The sequence below is a fragment of the Ochotona princeps genome, chromosome 33 (assembly GCF_030435755.1).
Source record: "Ochotona princeps isolate mOchPri1 chromosome 33, mOchPri1.hap1, whole genome shotgun sequence".
Lineage (NCBI taxonomy): Eukaryota > Metazoa > Chordata > Mammalia > Lagomorpha > Ochotonidae > Ochotona > Ochotona princeps.
The window spans coordinates 117,514-136,762 of NC_080864.1; the positions used below are offsets into that span (position 1 = coordinate 117,514).

General features: G+C 50.1%; 2 protein-coding genes across 2 annotated transcripts; one reads left to right on the forward strand and one right to left on the reverse strand.

The window, feature by feature from the left end:
• Positions 1-1,937: 1,937 nt before the first annotated feature.
• Positions 1,938-10,367, forward strand: LOC118760657 (zinc finger protein 699-like). Its single transcript, XM_058657605.1, has 5 exons — positions 1,938-2,159; positions 5,208-5,267; positions 7,709-7,841; positions 8,752-8,812; positions 8,914-10,367. The coding sequence occupies exons 1-5, from the start codon at positions 1,938-1,940 to the stop codon at positions 10,355-10,357; spliced, it is 1,920 nt and encodes a 639-aa protein (XP_058513588.1). The 3' UTR covers positions 10,358-10,367.
• A 2,824-nt stretch (positions 10,368-13,191) lies between these two features.
• Positions 13,192-18,996, reverse strand: LOC105942377 (zinc finger protein 883-like). The gene is made up of 6 exons (XM_058657606.1): positions 18,916-18,996; positions 18,318-18,406; positions 17,157-17,283; positions 16,162-16,245; positions 15,553-15,635; positions 13,192-14,973 (listed from the first exon to the last, which is right to left on the reverse strand). Exons 2-6 carry the CDS (start codon positions 18,348-18,350, stop codon positions 13,192-13,194), a joined length of 2,109 nt encoding a protein of 702 aa, XP_058513589.1. The 5' UTR covers positions 18,351-18,406; positions 18,916-18,996.
• Between the last annotated feature and the right edge of the window lie 253 nt (positions 18,997-19,249).

Below are 19,249 nucleotides of genomic sequence, written 5' to 3' on the forward strand. Positions count from 1 at the left end.
GGATCTTCCACTCTCCAGGTGGTTCTTGAGGCTCACACCCCCCCACCAGGTCTCATGTATTTGTGGGTGTTACAGCCCGTCTGGTATGGCCCACCTCCCCTTAGTATTTGCTGGCTGCTGCTGTAGCCTGGCCCAGTCTGAACATGATTCCAGCTCCTACTGCTGGTTTCTACAACCTAGCCCCAGCCTGGACTGACCCCAGTCCCAGTCCTAAATGTGAACCAGCTGGTGCTGCAGCCTGACCCTGTCTGTCCTGAGCCCCATCCTGGTTCTCCGATCTGCCAGTGCACACTATGGCCCATCCCATGCTGCTCCCAGCCTTGGTTCTTGCACTATATATGCAGGGACTGTAATGTGACAAAGAAGTTCCCAAATCTCTTCTATCAGGTCTCCTTCCAATGGTAGATCTCGCGCACACCAGTGGGTCTTTGGCCCAGCCTGAATTAGTCTACTTGTCCTGGCAAGAACAGTGGCCTTACCCAACTAGTCTACACCCATTCCGGTTCTTACTATTGGGTGTTGCATCTTAACCACATCTGGTCCACAGCTCTCACATGGCTCAGCTGGAGCAGAAACCTAGCCCAGCCTATTCTATACCTACCCTGGCTCTCATGAATGCCAGTGAGTGCTGGAGTTTAGCCCCGTCTGGCACATCCCAGAACCAGTCCACATCCATGCTGAGGGACACTGCAGCCATGTCCGGCCCAGATTGCTGCACTTATTCCGGCTCTTGTGCTCACTAGTGGGAACCCCAACCCAGCTGTGGCACCACCATTATCTCCCCAAGCAGGGCTGTTCCCAGCCACAGATCTTGTGTATGCCAGTGGCTGCTCTGACCCAGCTCAGGATAGCCCATTCCCTGTCTTGCCCTTTGCTATTAGATGCTGAAGCCTGGCCTGACCTGCCCCGCCCCAAGTCCCAACTCTGGCTGGCGGATGCTGTAGTCTAACCCTACCCAGTCTGCTCCCATCCCAGGCTCTTGGAAACTGGTAGGTGTGATAGCCTAGACCAGGATGGTCTGCACTCCAGCCGGCTCCTCATATGCCAGTGAGCTAAGGTTTGTTCAACCCTGTCCAACCCATACATTTGCCAACAAGTGCAGCGGCTTTACCTTGGGTTAATGGCGAAAATTGCTAACATTTGCTGTCAGCTCTCTTGCCATTGGGTTTCCTGGGCTTGGGGCCGGGGCCGCTCAGGATATGATCCCATACTGCCACAAACCCAGACCCATCCTACCACGAGTCATCTCTGCCCAGGACAAGTGAGCCCCCAAATCTTTCTGATGCCATCAATGCATCCAACACTGTAACAGGTGAGTAGCACCTTTGCTTGTGGGCTTTTCTGGAGCAGTCTGATACGTTCATGCTCCCCTGCCCAGGGACAGTTTCCGTTGTTCAGGGTTTGGTTCTGTAAACGCCAGGCCCGGGTGCTGAAGCCCACTGACCATCTCCCATGCTCTGAAGTGACAGGTACAGAATCCTACTTATAGACACACAAAAAATGAAAACTTCATTGCCTGCCCCCACAAACAATACTCTTGGGTATGGATATTATTTACAATAGGTAAAAGGTGAAAACACGTGAATCAATGTACTTTTAAATGAACCATGTAGGGCCTGGCGCGGTAGCCTAGAGGACTGCCGGATCTCTCTCTGCATCAGCCTTCCAGGACTTCCACCATTTACAGCCTGTGTTGTAACCAGTAGGGCCCTGGGTGCCACTCCGGTGGTCCAATTTGAAACATTAGAAAGCCGCACCCCTAGGCTGCTTACGCGGCGGCCTCGCCCACTGCTCCGGTCCTTGTCCAGGACGGCAGGCCAAAACCAAGCATTTCTGCTGCGCTGCCGGCCCAGCCCCTTCCCGGCGGCTGTCTGTCAATCTCGAGGCTCCGCCCCCGGCCCCCACGGCGGAGAGTGCGCGTGCGCGGTTCGGCCGCCATGTCACCTACTCCTGGTGCGTGTTCGTTGGCCGGGTGGTCGCTGGACGCCGAGACCCCGGCCGCCTGCTGGCCTGCTGGCCGGGTGGTCGCTGGACGCCGAGGCCGAAGCCTGGTAGGGCACGCCCCGGGTCACCCCGAGGCCCAGCAGACTGAAGCCGCGATCGGGCAGTCCTCGGGCGGCCCTCCTCCTGCGCTGACCTGTGGATTTCCACAGATGCGGGTGAGCTGCGGGGGACACCTCGGTGCCCATCCCTGCACCTGGACTCTGGCCACGGACCCCGTTGGGTGGACACCCCTCCTGGATGCTGCCGGTGGACACCCTTGGGAGGGACGCCTGGGCCCCGCTGGGTGTCCACCTCTAGGCTGCCTGTGGACACCCTTGGGAGGGATGCCTGGGCCCCACTGGGTGCCCACCCCTCCTGGATGCTGCCCGTGGACACCCGTGGGAGACTGTCTCCAGCTAGCACAGAAGCCGGCCGAGTTGTGAGTCCTTGACCAGCCTACCGGCTCCAGGGTACATCTCATTGATCCTAACACAATTCATTATGATCATGTGTCCCAAGATTGATTAGATTTTTCACAGAAACTTTGCTCATGAGCCATATTCAACTTTTTTTAGCCCTTTGGCATGTTCCATTTTGTATTTCTTTCTGCACTTACCAAGACCTCGAGCTCAGAGTAGTGCAGTGTTTGAATTTGTAGCCAGGCCCCTAGTCCAGGAAGAAATAATTGTACTTCATCATTAAACAGGAATCTTGCTGCGGCTTGTGGCTTTGTTCCCTTTTGAGGTGGGGGATTAGAAAACCTCTTTCATGACTAGACCCCAATCTTCGTCACTGTTTGAGGTCTACAGGCCTGGATAATCTTTTCCTATTCTGTGAATTATTTTAATCATTGGTAACACTTTCTTTTTAGTCAGCTTGCATTCCTAAGATGAAGCAGACTTATTCTCATAATTTGTTTCCCAGCTGCCCTGGATGTTTTCATATCACGTTGCGATCATTCGTGTCTTCTGTTCTGGGATTGAAACCATTCGAACAGTCTTCCCTCTTTCATTGGCTCAACTGGCCTGGACAGTCACATTACTTGTAGAAATTCATCATCTATATATTTTCATGCCTGCTCCTCTGGTTTTTTGTTAACATTTTTCCCAACAATGTTTGTAAATGTTTTAAAGACTTATTTTTATTGCAAAGCCAGATATACAGAGAGGAGGAGAGACAGAGAGGAAGATCTTCCTTCTAGTGATTCACGCCCCAAGCGGCCAAAACAACCAGAGCTGAGCTGATCCAAAGCCAGGAGCCAGGAGCCTCCTCTAGGTCTCCCACACAAATGCAGGGTCCCAAGGCTTTGGGCCATCCTCCACTGCTTTCCCAGGCCACAGGCAGGGAGATGGATGGGAAGTGGGGCAGCCGGGATTAGAACCAGCACCCATGTGCAATCCTGGTACATTCAAAGCGAGGACTTTCGCCACTAGGCCATCGTGCCCAAGATCAGCAAGTGGGGTGGCACTAGAGCACAGCTAGTTAAGCCCCTGCTGGTGTCCCCTATGAGCATTGGTTCATGTCCCGGCTTCTCCAGCTCCCCGCTAATGCACTTGGGAAGGCAGCAGGAGATGGCCCCTTGGGCTCTTGGCACTCATGTGGGAGACCTGGAAGGAGTGCCAGGCTCCTGGCTTTGTCCTGGTCCAAAACTGGCTATTTTGGCCATTTGCCAAAATGAACCAGAGGATAGAAGATTCTCTCAGACCTGGCACATTAGCTCAGTGGATAAAGTCCTCGCTTTGAACACACTGGGATCCCATATGGGTGCCAGTTCTAATCCCGGTAGCTCCGCTTCCCATCCAGCTCTCTTCCTGTGGCCTGGGAAAGCAGAGGAGGACGGCCCAAATCCTTGGGACCCTGCACCTGCATGGGAGACCTGGAAGAGGCTCCCGGCTTCAGATCAGCTCAGCTCTGGCTGTTGTGGCCACTTGAGGAGTGAATCAGTGGACGGAAGATCTTCCTCTCTGTCTCTCCTCCTCTCTGTGCATCTGACTTTGTGATAAGAATAAATAAATCTTTTTTTTTTAATTAATTAATTTATTTTTTAATTTTTATTACAAAGTCAGATATACTGAGAGGAGGATAGAGAGGAAATGGAGCTGCCGGGATTAGAACCAGCGGCCATATGGGATCAAGGCGAGGACCTTAGCCACTAGGCCACGCTGCCGAGCCCCTAAATAAATCTTTTTTAAAAAATATTCTCTTTGTTCTTTGTCTCCCTCCCTTCTTCCCCCCCTTTGTGTGCCACTCTGCCTTCTAAATCTTTGTTTCAAATCATTCTTTAAAAAAAAAATAAGATGGGCCCGGTGGCGTGGCCTAGCGGCTAAAGTCCTCGCCTTGAAAGCCCCGGGATCCCATATGGGCGCCGGTTCTGTTCCCGGCAGCTCCACTTCCCATCCAGCTCCCTGCTTGTGGCCTGGGAAAGCAGTCGATGACGGCCCAATGCATTGGGACCCTGCACCCGCGTGGGAGACCTGGAAGAGGTTCCAGGTTCCCGGCTTTGGATCGGCGCACATCGGCCCGTTGCGGCTCGGTTGGGGAGTGAATCATCGGACGGAAGATCTTCCTCTCTGTCTCTCCTCCTCTCTGTATATCTGGCTGTAATAAAATGAATAAATCTTTAAAACAAAAAAAAAAAAAGAAAGAAAACTAAACAACTAAATGCAAAAGCAGCAAGGCCCACTGCCCTATTTCCTAGGTTTAGAAGAGAACGCTGTCGGGCCCGGCGGCGTGGCCTAGCGGCTAAAGTCCTCGCCTTGAAAGCCCCGGGATCCCATATGGGCGCCGGTTCTAATCCCGGCAGCTCCACTTCCCATCCAGCTCCCTGCTTGTGGCCTGGGAAAGCAGTCGAGGACGGCCCAAAGCTTTGGGACACTGCACCCGCGTGGGAGACCCGGAAGAGGTTCCTGGTCCCGGCATCGGATTGGCGCGTACCGGTCCGTTGCGGCTCACTTGGGGAGTGAAACATCGGATGGAAGATCTTCCTCTCTGTCTCTTCTCTGTGTATATCCGGCTTTCCAATAATAATAAAATCTTAAAAAAAAAAAAAAAAAAAAGAAGAGAACGCTGTCCCACCTCTACCCAGATGAGCTGCGTGTGCCTGGGTGTCTTGGAGTGTCACACAGAGCTGACCTGCAGCAAGTCAGGCTCGGGGCGTGGGAAGTGAGTGGGGGTGCCTGGAGCCTTCCAGCTTTACTGAGACCTTCCCGATACCTTCTCTGTAGGAGCGACCCGGCATGGCGAGGGAGAGAGCAGCGTGTGAGTTACGGAAGAACGCAATGCAGGTAAGCCAGAGGCAGGTGCCAAGTGACCGTGGCCGTGCCGTTGGGTCTGCTTCTGGCCGTCTCTGAACTGTTTCTAGGTTGGGCCACATGCTAAACATTTTGGGCTTTCAAAAGCATAGTTTTCTTTCTTTTTTTTAAGGATTATTTATTTTTTAATGAAAAGCCAGATATACAGAGAGGAGAAGAGACAGAGATAAGGATCTTCCATCCTCTGGCTCACTCCTCAAGTGGCCGCCATAGCCGGAGCTGAGTCGATCCGAAGCCAGGAGCCTCTTCCAGGTCTCCCACGTGGGTGCAGGGTCCCAAGGCTTTGGGCCGTCCTCCACTGCTTTCCCAGGCCACAAGCAGGGAGCTGGATGGGAAGTAGAGTAGGCAGGACTTGAACCAGTGCCCATATGGTATGTTGGCACTGCCGGCAGAGGCTCAGCCTGCTTTGCCATGGCATTGGCCTCTGAGAACTATCAAATGAATGTGACAAGATTGGTTCAGTGTGGAAATGTGTGTGGGAGAAAGGGAGAAAGAGAGGTGACATCCAAATCTCAGAGTAGATGTGGAGAATGTTCTAGAATCTTCTGAACATCTCAAAAATGGACTCTCAGTTCCCAAATGTTGTCCACCCCACACATCCTTTTACACATGTTGGAGGAACGGCGCCTTTCTTAGCTGTCTTTGTGGGATGTTTTAGGCCTCTGTGGTCCTCGAGGATGTGGCCGTGGACTTCACCTGGGAGGAGTGGGCTTTGCTGGACCTTGCTCAGCGGAACCTCTACAGAGAGGTGATGCTGGAGACCTGCCGGAACCTGGCCTCACTCGGTAAGAGGAGCAGCCATGTGGCTGTCCAGAGGACAACATTCTGCTAACTGCTTGCATGTCGACTGAAGAATGAGGATGCACTGGTCCGTGAGACCAGCGTGCTCCCAGGTCTCAGGGGACAACACTGTGAAGACAGACAGCCATGCGTTGAGCCGGCCCTTCCTTTTCCTTGGGACTGAAGGCCCTGAGGCTCGTTGGGTCCTGGACGTGTGGGTGTAGACTTGATGCTCCACTGTGCAGCATGTGGAGGAAGCTCGTGGTTTTTACTGCATCAGGGCTGTTTGCCCAAAGGCTACCAGGAACACATGGGTGTGTGGCCAGCTAACCTCAGTGTGAGATGCTGGCATTACAAACGGCAGCTGCATGTGTTACACTACAGTGTAATGCCAGTTCCTCCCACTGTCTTGCAGTTTTCTAGTCTTACGTATCAGGGTTAGGTCTGTGGCTCATTTTGAGCTAATCTTTGTGAAAAGTGTGGACACATTTCCAGGCTTATGGATACCCAGTTGGTCCAGCACTATATGCGGGAAGGACTTGTTGCAATGCTTTTGCTTCCTGTGGAAGACCAGCTGACTCGACTGTCATCCCTTGGTGTCCATGTGGATTTGCTCCAGGACACCTTGTGGAGGGCAAACTCCGTGCACGCTGGAGTCCTGTACAAAAAGGGGGTAGTGTTTGCGCAGACTCCACACAGATCCTCCCGCCAGCTTTACATCTCTAGATGATTTCTGATTTTTTTTAACGTCAGATGGATAAAGTGCCGATATCATAACAAGATTTGGAGGGAGGCACATGTTGCCTCCTGTGTGTCTCAAACACAAAAGATCTATTTCTGATCCCTAATATGATGCAAATGCTATATGAATAGTTGCTGTACTATCTTGTTCAGGGAATAATGACATGGAGACAAAAGTCTATACATTTCCAGTGTAGATATGATGTTTTCCTGAGTATTTTCCATTCATTGTTGTTTGGGTTCACAAAAGTGAGACCCATGGTTACTTTTACTGGAAAGGCACACAAACACTGTTTACTTCCTAGATACCCACCACAGCTGCAGTTGGGCCAGGCCAAAGCCAGGCGCCCAGGACTCCATCCACAGTATGTGCGAGCGGGGAGTTGGGTTGTTACGTGGAGGCTGGATTGAGATCCAGGAACTCTGACACGGGGCCCGGGGGGCTTTAGTGGAGCCTGAACAGCTGTGACACAGGTGGTCATGTCAGGTGTGGACAGAAAGTAGAGGCAGTTCTGTTGTTGAGCATGATGTAGGTCGTGTAGAACTTTTTGCTGGGTCTGTCCTTAAACTATCATTGTGAAGTAGCCTTGTCCTTTAAATTTGTCACAATCTCAGCGTGCCCTTGTTCCAAGTTGGCATTCTGTGAGATTATTTATGTTCAATAGGACCAGCACTGATCAGCTTGTAGTAACCGTGTAATTGAGCTGTGACTGTCACATCAGTTCTGGAATCAGAGGTTTCATCCGCCTATCCCTGACCCACTGCTCTTTTGAAAACAAACTTGGCATTCTGTTGCAGTTGAACTCAGCGTTACCATCTCTGGCATACAGGAAAGCCCGGGTTTTGGTTCTATCTCACAGAAATGCCTGTGGTTCTGCATTGTCTTCCCTCAGGGTACCTGCTGCACACACCCCAGCTCATCTCCCAGGAGCTACAAGCGCAGACCCCGAAGACAGCAAGAGGAAGACTTACCCAGGACGTCTGTCCCGTGGAGCACCAGGAAGGCAAGAATCCTTGGGATAAACGGTCTTTGTTGAGGGAAAAAAATCAAAATAAAAGTAAACCAGATAAAAGCAAACACACAACCTTGTTTTATCCAAGGAGGCTGCTGCTCCAATGCCTTAATGTGCTTAGCCAAGGCCTCCCATATTATTCCTTTCTGTGAGTCCTATGTGCATGGAGCTCCATTCCCTCCTGTCCTTTCTCTTCATACTAGTCTGCTTGTTTGCCAGCAGTTTCACTCCCCCTAGAATTATTTCTTACATTTAAAAACACTGCTATTCATTTTTGATTTACCTGAAAGGCAGAAAGAGCTCTTTCCATCACTGGTCCATTTTCTGCAGGCCTGTAGCAGCCAACGCTCGGCCAGGCCAAAGGCAGGTGCTGGCAGTTCCCTCCGGAGTGCACCCAAGGGTGGTGGGAAGCCAGCACTTGGGCCATCCTTGCTGTCTCCTGCATTGTTCATTAACAGGAAGCTGGGACTCACACCCAAGCACTCCCAAACCAGCCTAACCACTGTGCCCAGTACCTGCCCTGTTTCTTAGCTGCTAACCATCTCAACCCTGGTGGAAACAGCCAGACTGCTCAAAGTCCTCAGTGTACAGGTGCCTTCCCTTTTGTGTTTCAGCCTTTGGAATACAATCAAAAGCTAAGGAACCAGTTGCTCTGCAAGATATTTATGTAGAAAAAGCATCTCATGAACAGAAAACTCTAAGATTCAAAAGGAATGATTCTTGGTCTTCCATTTTACATGAAATCTGGGAATACCATGATAGTGATTATTGGAACAAAAACCAGGAGAGACAGCTGAGGTGAGTGATACTCATAAAAGAGTCCTGAAATTTATCAAACATTGTGATTTCACAAATAATTTTGCCAATCTATTTTCTCCCACAAATGATACTTGGTTATTGGACATTTGACGCACATGCTTCAGTTGTGAACAATTACCAGGAAAATCCCATAGTGCAAAAGCTCAGTGGCAGTGCTGGCCTCCTGTGAGAACTTTCAGCTGATACAACCAGACAGGGCAGAAAGTAGACAGATTCACTGAGAATGGTACAGACCTGTTACTAATAAAGTGCTTTTGATCTTTAAGTCACGTGACGGAGAATTCCTACAAATATGAGGAGCGTCGGCGTGGACACACCTTGAACCAAGTCCCGAATGTCAAGGGCGTGACTGCAGTCAGTTCCTACGAATGCCACGAGTGTGGCAAGGTCTTCACGAATCATCCATCGCTTAAGGTCCACATCAGCTCTCACACGGGGAGCAAGCCCTATCGGTGCAAGGAGTGTGGGAAAGCCTTCCACTTCCTCGCTTGTTTTAAGAAGCACATGAACACTCCCAGTGAAGGGAAACCCTACACCTGTAAGGAATGCACGAAAGCCTTCCGCTGTTCCTCCCTCTTCAGGGCACACATGAAGATCCACACGGGAAAGACTAGCCATGAGTGCCAGGAATGTGGCAAAGCCTTCAGCTGCTCCTCCTCCCTCACAGAACACAAAAGAATTCACAGCGGAGATAAGCCCTACGAATGTAAGGAGTGTGGCAAAGCCTTCAGCTGCTCCTCCTCCCTGTCCAAACACAAGAGGATTCACAGTGGAGACAAGCCGTATGCGTGTAAGGAATGTGGGAAAGCCTTCAGCTCTTCCTCTCACCTCATCATCCACATACGGATTCATACCGGGGAGAAGCCCTATGAATGTAAGGACTGCGGCAAGGCCTTCAGCGAGTCTTCCAAACTCACCGTACATGTGAGAACACACACGGGAGAGAAGCCCTACAAATGCCAGGAGTGTGGAAAAGCTTATAACTGCCCCTCCTCCTTGAGTATCCACATGAGGAAACACACTGGAGAGAAACCCTACGAATGCCTGGAGTGTGGGAAAGCCTTCTATCTGCCTACCTCCCTTAATACACACGTGAAAAATCAAAGCAGAGAGAAGCCTTATGAGTGTAAGGAGTGTGGCAAGGCCTTCAGCTGTCCCTCCTCCTTCCGAGCACACGTGAAAGATCACCCTGCAAAGATCCAGTATGAATGCAAGGAGTGTGGGAAGGCCTTCAGCCGCTCCTCATCCCTCACGGAGCACTTGAGGACTCACAGCGGAGAGAAGCCTTACACGTGTAAGCAGTGTGGCAAGGCCTTCATCAGCGCCTCCCACCTCACGGTCCACGTCAGGACACACACCGGAGAGAAGCCCTACGCGTGTAAGAAATGTGGGAAGGCCTTCATTTACCCCTCGGCCCTGAGGATCCACATGAGAACACACACTGGGGAGAAGCCCTACGAGTGTAAGGAGTGCGGGAAAGCCTTTCGCCATTCTTCCTACCTCACTGTCCACGCAAGAATGCACACAGGAGAGAAGCCCTTTGAGTGCCTGGAGTGTGGGAAGGCCTTCAGCTGCCCCTCATCCTTCCGAAGACACATGAGGAGCCACACTGGAGAGAAGCCGCACGAGTGTCAGGAATGCGGCAAGGCCTTCGTCTGTCCTGCCTACTTCCGGAGACACCTGAAGACACACGCTCGAGAAAACACCTGAGGCCAAGGCACGGGGAGTGTGCAGGCAGCTGGAAGATCTGCTCGGGGAAGACACTTGCCAGTGTGAGGTCGGAAACTGGGCTGCAGAGTCTTGTGTGCAGACTTGAGAACATCCGAGAGAAGCCCTTTCTTGTAAGTGAGCCATGAGGTAAAACCTTTGTGAACAGCACTTTTGGTCCAGATTTAATATAATTTGCACCGCAAAGACTCATGGATATATGGAGTAATTGAAGTATGTATATTTTTTTCGTGGGCAGACACAAGAGTGATTTTCTTTTAAAAAAAGAAATGTGTCTAATGAATGCCTTAGTCCTTATAATATTGATAATTTGGCATGGTACAGAGATACTGCAAATGGCCTACCTCATATTTTGTTCTGTTTTTTTCATATTTTCTTTCTCTCGGGGAGGAGGGCGGAGGGAGCCCGGGAGCCGCGCCACGGCACAACTGAGCCGCGCTCTGCCCAGTCACGGCCTCGCGAACCCGGAAGTGTGGGGCTGAGGGTCGGACAGGAGCGGGCTGATCAGGCCTACCTGATTCCGGCCTGAATGGCGCTGGGCAAGGGAGGCAGAGGCCGCCCGGAGGACGAGGGCGGAGCTTAGAGCCGGGCCTCTGGACGTAGCCTGAGGGAGCCGGACTTAGAGGCAGACCTCTGGATATGACCCAGGTGGGGGCGGGGCTGAGAGCCGGGCCTCTGGGAGTGGCCTGATGGGGCGGGACTTAGGCCTCTGGGCGTGGCCCGAGCTAAAAGACGGTCCTCTGGGTGTGGCCTGTGTGGGGGCGGGACTGAGAGCCAGGTCTCTGGGCGTGGCCTGGGCCAGAGCGGGGGCGGGGCTATACCCGGGAGGTGGAGCTCTCCTGGCCAAGGCCAAATTTCCTAGGAAACCAGAAGGCAAGGCCACGAGTGGGGGGCGCTCAGCAGGGGGAGGGCGCACAGAACCTGGCTTCCAAGCTTGGGCCACTTCCTGGAGCGCTTAGGATGATTTCCCCCATTGATAAACCTGCCCATCTATGCAATTAAGAATGCCCCAACAATCCAGTATTTAGAGCTTTATTTTAACCTTTTCATTTATCAACACACCATGGTCAACTCCTAATAGTTGATTTCTACTTTGTCAGATCCTGAATTGCAGCCAACGGGAACTTTGAGCTAACATATTTGTGCTGTCTGTGCCAAGAATGCAAAGCTACTACAACCAGTAAAGTGTTTCCTTTATAATGTCAGAGTGGACATACAAAAATCAGCAGTTTCTATATACTAACACTAAAAAATTGGGAAAACATCCTTAAATAAAGACTATATTTCGGGGGCCCGGCGGCGTGGCCTAGCGGCTAAAGTCCTCGCCTTGAACACGCCAGGATCCCATATGGGCGCCGGTTCTAATCCCGGCAGCTCCACTTCCCATCCAGCTCCCTGCTTGTGGCCTGGGAAAGCAGTCGAGGACGGCCCAAAGCTTTGGGACCCTGCACCCTCGTGGGAGACCTGGAAGAGGTTCCAGGTTCCCAGCTTTGGATCGACGCCCACCGGCCGTTGCGGCTCGGTTGGGGAGTGAATCATCGGATGGAAGATCTTCCTCTCTGTCTCTCCTCTCTGTATATCTGACTTTGTAATAAAATAAATAAATCTTTAAAAAAAAAATACATTTCGGCCAATTGTCATCATGCTATGTGACGCCAGATACAAATATTGTATGACCACACTTAAAATGTGGTATCTAAAAACAACTCAGATTCACCGAAGAGCAGAATAAAACAGTGGCTACGAGGGGCGGGATACTGGGCAACGAAAAGTTCTTGATGAAAGTGTCAGTAAAGACCAAGAAGAGACACTTTCATATAGCGTGCTAACCATACTTAATGCTACATACGTAAAACCTTCTAAGACAAGAGAGTTTTCAAAACACCAAAAATAAAACATCACAATGTCAGGTAAGGAATATTTTAATCAGTTTCACATTGTATACGTATGTCACCACCTGGCTATGCACCTTATAGCTCAATAAAGACAACAGAAAAAGGAAAACTGTGGTAGACATTGGATGCAGCTAAGAAGTTTAAAACAGATATTAGGGGCCCGGCGGCGTGGCCTAGCGGCTAAAGTCCTCGCCTTGAAGGCACCAGGATCCCATATGGGCGCCGGTTCTAATCCCGGCTGTTCCACTTCCCCATCCAGCTCCCTGCTTGTGGCCTGGGAAAGCAGTGGAGGACAGCCCAAAGCCTTGGGACCCTGCACCCGCGTGGGAGACCCAGAAGAGGTTCCTGGCTCCTGGCTTTGGATCGGTGTGCACCGGCCGTTGCGGGTCACTTGGGGAGTGAATCATCGGACATAAGATCTTCCTCTCTGTCTCTCCTCCTCTCTGTATATCTGACTTTGTAATAAAATAAATAAATCTTTAATAAAAAAAAAGATATTAAAAAAAACACACTTCAGATGTTCAAAATAAATACATAAAGCCAAGACAGCCATGCTCTTGAACACAGGGAGCATTTTTCATGTCCCATGCAAACCCTTTCCTGTTTCTTAAAGGCTGAAGAACATGTCACTTTCAAGTGACGTTCCAACATGGCTGACCACTGTGAACCTCAAAGCACTCAGGCCTACAGCCTGGCGACATCTTACAGATTCAGGGTTTCTCTCCACTGTAGGAGCTCGCACTCAGCAAGACCCCAAGGACTGGTAAGGGCTTTCCATGCTCTGGACCAGCGGATGGCTTGCGCTTGCAGCCTTACCTGCTGGACAGACATGAGATGCCAGCAGCTTCCCCATGTCCTGAGATGCATGGGGTATCTTCAGACTATGTTTTCAGTCTTAGCAATGAACAGGGCCCCTTTGGATCAGGACTCGAAGCTGCTGAGGTGACTCTGTTCCTCACCTCCAAAGGTTTTCCCTCCAGCGTGTCTGCAGGCATTCAGAAAGATGGGCAGGACTCCTGGAAGCGTGCCTGTGCTCTGTTTGTGGGCCTTCGCTGCACTGTGAGTCCTCGCGTGTTTACTGAGGTGTGAGTACACAGTGAACGCTCTCCCACACTCCTTACACATGTAAGGTTTCTCTCTGGTGTGAGTACGCATGTGGTTCTGCAGGTAGGAGGAACACGTGAATGCCTTCCCACACGTGTGACACTCGAAGGGCTTCTCCCCGGTGTGGATTCTCAGATGGGCGATGAGGTAAGAGGAGGAGGCGAAGGCCTTGCCGCACTGGTAACACTCGAAGGGCTTCTCCCCTGTGTGGATCCGTGCGTGCTCAACGAGGCCAGAGGACGTGGTGAAAGCTTTCCCGCACTCCTTGCACATGTAGGGTTTCTCCCCGGTGTGTGTCCGCAAATGCTTGGTGAGGCCGGAGCGCACGGTGAAGGCCTTCCCACAGTCCTTACACTTATGGGGTTTCTCTCCGGTGTGAATTCTTGTATGTTTGCTGAGATGTGAGGAGACGGTGAAGGCTCTCCCGCACTCCTTACAGATGTAAGGCTTCTCCCCGGTATGAGTTCGCATGTGGTTCTGCAGGTAGGACGAACACGCAAATGCCTTCCCACACATGCTGCACTCGAAGGGGTTCTCCCCAGTGTGTGTTCGCAAATGCTTGGTGAGGCATGTACGCTCCGTGAAGGCCTTCCCACACTCCTTGCAGGTGTAGGGCCTCTCTCCAGTGTGAGTACGCATGTGGATACGAAGGTAAGAGGAACACGTGAATGCCTTCCCACACGCGTGACACTCGAAGGGCTTCTCCCCGGTGTGGATTCTCAGATGGGTAATGAGAGAGGAGGAGGAGGCGAAGGCCTTGCCGCACTGGTAGCACTCGAAGGGCCTCTCCCCCGTGTGTGTCTGCGTGTGCTTGATAAGGCCCGAGGATGTGGTGAAGGCTTTCCCGCACTCCTTGCACGTGTATGGCTTCTCTCCAGTGTGAGTCGGCAAGTGTTTACTGAGACCAGAGCGCCCAGTGAAAGCCTTGCCACAGTCCTTGCATTTATATGGCTTTAGTCCGGTGTGAACACGGAAGTGATCATTGAGGCAGGAGGAATTTCTAAAGCATTTTCCACATACCTTACATTCAAAGGGCTTCTCTCCTGTGTGAGTTTTCAGATGTTGAGTTAATGGGTAAAACCTAGAGAAGGCTTTCCCACATTCCTTACACTGGTAAGGTTTCTCCCCCGTGTGGGTTCGCATGTGCATATTAAGGTTGGCGAAGTACCTGAAACTTTTCCCACACTGCTCACACTCGTGGGGTTTTCTTCTGGTGCCTGCCTGCACACGTGTATCTGCATGGCTAACGGAGGAGGGGAAAGTGCTAGCACACTGCTTCCAGGCAGAGAGCTCTCCACCACCGTGGGTCTTCCCACACGCCTGACGGTGTGCTGGGCCTGCGAGGGCTGGGCCATGGTCACTGCACGCTGTGTGGTAAACACGCGGGGTCACACTCAAGTCTTTCCCATCCTCACTGAACACTGGACAGCTCTCTGCAGGACTCCTGAGCAGAGTAGGCATGTCTTTTGCATGCTCACCATACGGACATGTGTCCCTTCTATCTGGAGCACCCAGATGTGTCAGAAGGCCTGGGCATTCTCTGAAGACTTCAATATAAGCCTTAGAGTCACAGAGTTCCACTCCATTCTGGCTTCTTGCCTATTGACAGAAATAAGTGGTGACTGTTTTCATTGTCAAACATATTAAAGAGATTGTAGTCATAGAAGAGCAACAGGAGGACGATGAGTTTTACTATTTCCATCATGTGCATACAGTTCTTACCCTCTGGATTCTCCTTGAATTTGAAAGAGATTAGTGCTACCTGCACTAATCTTGAAAAGATTCCTACAAGACTTTCACAAACTTATTTTTAAAAGCAAATGTCTGGCTGTCACTGGGACACGTGAATGCCGGGGCACCAAGCTCCACACGAGGCCTAATTTCCTACTTCCTGAATTCTTTCTTTGGTGGAAGGTTAAGGTTCTGATGAAAAAACAATCTGAAAATATGCCATTGTACAAATTCCAAGAGAAATGAAGAAAGGAAGGAGAGAGAGAGGGAGGGAGGATGGGATAGGAAGTAGCATCAGGCTCTTAAAACTATACAGATGAAATCTGCTCCTTTACGTAAATCCGAAAAATTAATTTTTAAAAATGTGCCATTTGTGCTGATTTCTATCATGAAATTTCCAGTCACTCTGAATGTGGGTATTAAGGCATTGTCTGCTGTGTATCTTACCAGTTGCATCCCGTTTGCACTGTGTGACCAAAAAATGTCCTGCCAAAGTGCTGGTCCCTTGTTCTTAAGGTATATGTCCCATTCTGAAGTCAAACAGAAAAACATGGAAGGATTTATACAACAAGAGAGTAGTCTCAAGAAGTTAAAAATGATACAGTTGCATTTTTCATATTAAACATGCTTAAAAACAAGAGATCAGGGTTGCTATTTTGTAAAATTCAGCAATAATGAAGCTATGCATTCAAAATGTCATTTACTGACAAACTCTTATGCAAATGAAAATGTTCTGGTTAACAAACAACATTATCAGAAAGGGATGTAGGCCAATCTCAGCCTCTCCAACAGCCACCAACTCAAGGAAGAGAGACACTAAGACGAGAAAGCAGAGACCTTCTCACCCTGTCTCAGCTTTCTATATCTGTACTTTAAATAAGAGAGAACATCTAACCTGGCAAAAGAGGAGGGAAAAGAGAAGAGGACAGAGTAGGGAGTGGAGACGGGAGGAACAGAAGCAGTCTTCTGACAAACAGTATCTCAACAGGTTTCCCCACTGAAGCTTAAACACACCAGACTTGTCAGGGACTAGGAACGCTACTCACAAACGCTCACCTTGAAGAACACCTCTCTCCATCGTCCTCAACTCTTTATCCTCCTCCAGACAAGAGTTCAGGCTGGGTTTACTGAGCTGGCATGCTGTATGCAAGGAAAGACACATTAACGGCAGAGGCTCAATCAAGAAATGATAAACCATGGCATGATTCAGAGATCAGCCATTCTAGGAGTGCAGGTTTGACCCAGCAGCAAGATAAGGATTCACTTGGAATGCTACATCTCTTCTCAGAGAGCCCGGTCTGAGTCCTGGTTTGCTGCATCCTGGAAAGCAGCAGGTGAGGGCTCAAGGATGTAGCTCTCTGCCTCCACCAAGGAAGAACCTCCAGTCTGGGCTCCTGGCTTCAGCCTGCTTTGGTTCTGGCCGTTGTGGGCATATGGAAAACAACGGACAGAGCATCTCTGTCTCTCAATTAAACAAAAACAATTTTTAAAGAAAATTCACTGCTTTGAAAGCAGTGAAACGAATGCTGAAACACTCAAAAATACAAAGAGCCCATTTCTGGTGCCTTGAGGAGAGTGGTCCTAGAAACACAAGTTGATGATCAAGAGCATGAGTACAAGCACACATTTGGACAAAACTTCCCCAGTGATCTCAAATAACTGACTGCATCAGAATCAGAGAAGCTTCTGATTCAAGATGTCAGGGGTGGAGAGTGAGAGGGCACATCTCTAAGAGTAACAATGATGTTCCTGATCTTAGGGTGACATCTTAAAAACTCTCACCGGAGATTAAAACATTGCTACAAGACTCCACCTCTGCTCTTCGCAACAGCAGTCAGACCTGCCATCATGTTACTGGGACATAGTGAGAACAGAATATACAATATTATCTTAGAAAACAACTGTGAAATCTGTGCCTAGGAGTCTTCAAAATCTCCTAGAAAATGCACATTATGAAAAAAAATATGCAGGGATTTCAATGTTTTAAATCAAAATGAGATTTTAAAATTCTCTTTTCCCTTGAAGGCCACAAGGAGTGACGGTCATCTCACCCACTGTGGCCAGGTTCTCGTAGTTGTCCAGCATCACCTCTCGGTAGAGGCTTCGCTGAGCTGCGTCCAGCAAAGCCCACTCCTCCTGGGTGAAGGCCACAGCCACATCCTCAAAGGTCACCAGGCCCTAAAAGAGTACACAGAGGTGGGCTTGAGCCAAGCACCATCCCAACCCACATTCACCGCGAAAATGAGGCCCTGTGAGTCCACACAGTGTCTATGTGTGTCTCCCGCTGTCTCCACCAGTAGGCAGTGCTAGAAAGGGCTGGCGCTCAGCTGCACCCAACCACACGGGGCTCTAATGCTTTTGTCAGCCTCGGGTGCAAGGGTGCACAGCAAAATAAGAAACATGCCCTTGGCATCAGGAGGGTCAAGATTACTTCATAATGAAACACTGGGATAACGCTTGGCTCAGCTCCGGCCACTGCAGCCACTTGGGGAGTGAATCAGTAGATGGAAGATCTTCCTGTCTCTCCTCCTCCCTGTATATATCTGACTTTCCACTAAATAACTAAATAAATATTTTAAAAAATAACTAAGTAAAAAAAATATATAGGGCCTGTCGCAGTAGCTTAGGGGCCAAAGTCCTCGCCTTGCATGCACCAGGATCCTATGATAACGGTGTCGGTTCATATCCTGGCAGTTCTACTTCCCATCCAGCTCCCTGCCTGTGGCCTGGGAAAGCAGTGGAGGACGGCCCAAAGCCTTAGGACTCTGCACCCACGTGGGAGACCCAGAGACGCACCTGGCTTTGGATTGGCTCAGCTTCAGCTGTTGTGCCCACTTGGGGAGTAAACCAGCAGACAGATCTTTCTGTCTTCTTCTCTTTATAAATCTGACTTTACAATAGACATGACTAAATCTTAAAAATAAATAAATAAAACACATGGAAGACAGAATTCTGATTATCTTCATCATATATGTTAAAGTGTGTGAGACACGAATGTTAGGTATACAAGATAGGCAGGCTTTCCCTAATTGGACATCACACAACATAGACATGTATTGAAACAACGCATGGTACCTTGTAAATATGTACAATTTCTACGTCTATTCAAAAAAATATGAAGAGAAGAAGATATGAGCAGAGGTATGCCTTGAAGGAAAGGCATCTAGCCATGCAGGCCAGGGTGTCACTTCCCAAGACGCAGCTGTGCACACCTGGTAACAACCTGCTGGGTGGGCAGTTGCCATCCTTTCCGCCACTCTCTTGTCTCCCTGAATGCTGACTGGGACCCAAGGGAAAAGGCCTGGCAGGAGAGAAAGAAGGCATGAGAACCCAGAACTGATCACATTCACATACCCGGGGCTCATTCCATCCTAACTCAAAATTCCCCAGGCAGCCAGCACACTCACAAGGTCTCACACACACACACACACACACACACGCAAGCACACGCACACTCCTCTACAGTGAGCAGTCAGCCTCACCAAGAGTCAGCAACCACAGCCAACCACAGGCATCCCGCACCGCCCGCACCCCACAGTACTCCCGTTTCATGGCTAAAGCAGCACAAGCCCTGACGAATGTCTCCATTTGCCCATCGTGACAAGAACATATGGGTCAAATTATGCAACACCTCTACCTAGAACCAAAGCATGTAGACAAGGGGTTCCCCTGAAAAGCAGCCCTCTCTGGGGGACTCTGGCACCCCTAAAAGGAGCCAGTGGCTTGACTAGTCAGGTCCAGACAACCCAGTCCAGAGGGGCAGCGAAGGCATTGATTCTGCAGGACAGGAATGCCATTAGTAGGACTTACCACGGACACGTCAGGGTGGTCTGGAATCTAACTGGACAGTGGCAATCTCTGCTCCTTGTGGGTGGACTATCTGGATTCCTGCCAAGATGAATCAACAAGCAGTTAACTGTCATCAAACATCAGACTTGGCACACTTCTGCTTGTCATACGTGGGAGAGCCACTACAAACCAGCACACTCTAATGAGTACTGACTGCTGCTGGCCTTGACTAAGGACAGCATGCTAAAGTCACACTAGAAGCTTAAAAGGGGCAGATCATCAGAGCTATGAGCTCCGAGCTAGGTCAAGCTATGAGCTATAGAGCTATGAGCTATAGTGCAGCTATAGGGCAGAG

What these genes read in the sequence shown, in the direction of transcription:
- LOC118760657 (XM_058657605.1), top strand. Translation starts at nt 1,938, where the DNA reads ATGTCACCTACTCCTGGTGCGTGTTCGTTGGCCGGGTGGTCGCTGGAC. An exon ending in GTGGATTTCCACAGATGCGG is followed by an intron (nt 2,160 to 5,207) that starts GTGAGCTGCGGG and finishes CCTTCTCTGTAG; the next exon opens with GAGCGACCCGGCATGGCGAG. An exon ending in TACGGAAGAACGCAATGCAG is followed by an intron (nt 5,268 to 7,708) that starts GTAAGCCAGAGG and finishes GTCTTCCCTCAG; the next exon opens with GGTACCTGCTGCACACACCC.
- LOC105942377 (XM_058657606.1), bottom strand. Translation starts at nt 18,350, where the DNA reads ATGGCAACTGCCCACCCAGCAGGTTGTTACCAG. An exon ending in ACCCAGCAGGTTGTTACCAG is followed by an intron (nt 17,284 to 18,317) that starts GTGTGCACAGCT and finishes GTACTCTTTTAG; the next exon opens with GGCCTGGTGACCTTTGAGGA. An exon ending in CGAGAACCTGGCCACAGTGG is followed by an intron (nt 16,246 to 17,156) that starts GTGAGATGACCG and finishes CCTTGCATACAG; the next exon opens with CATGCCAGCTCAGTAAACCC.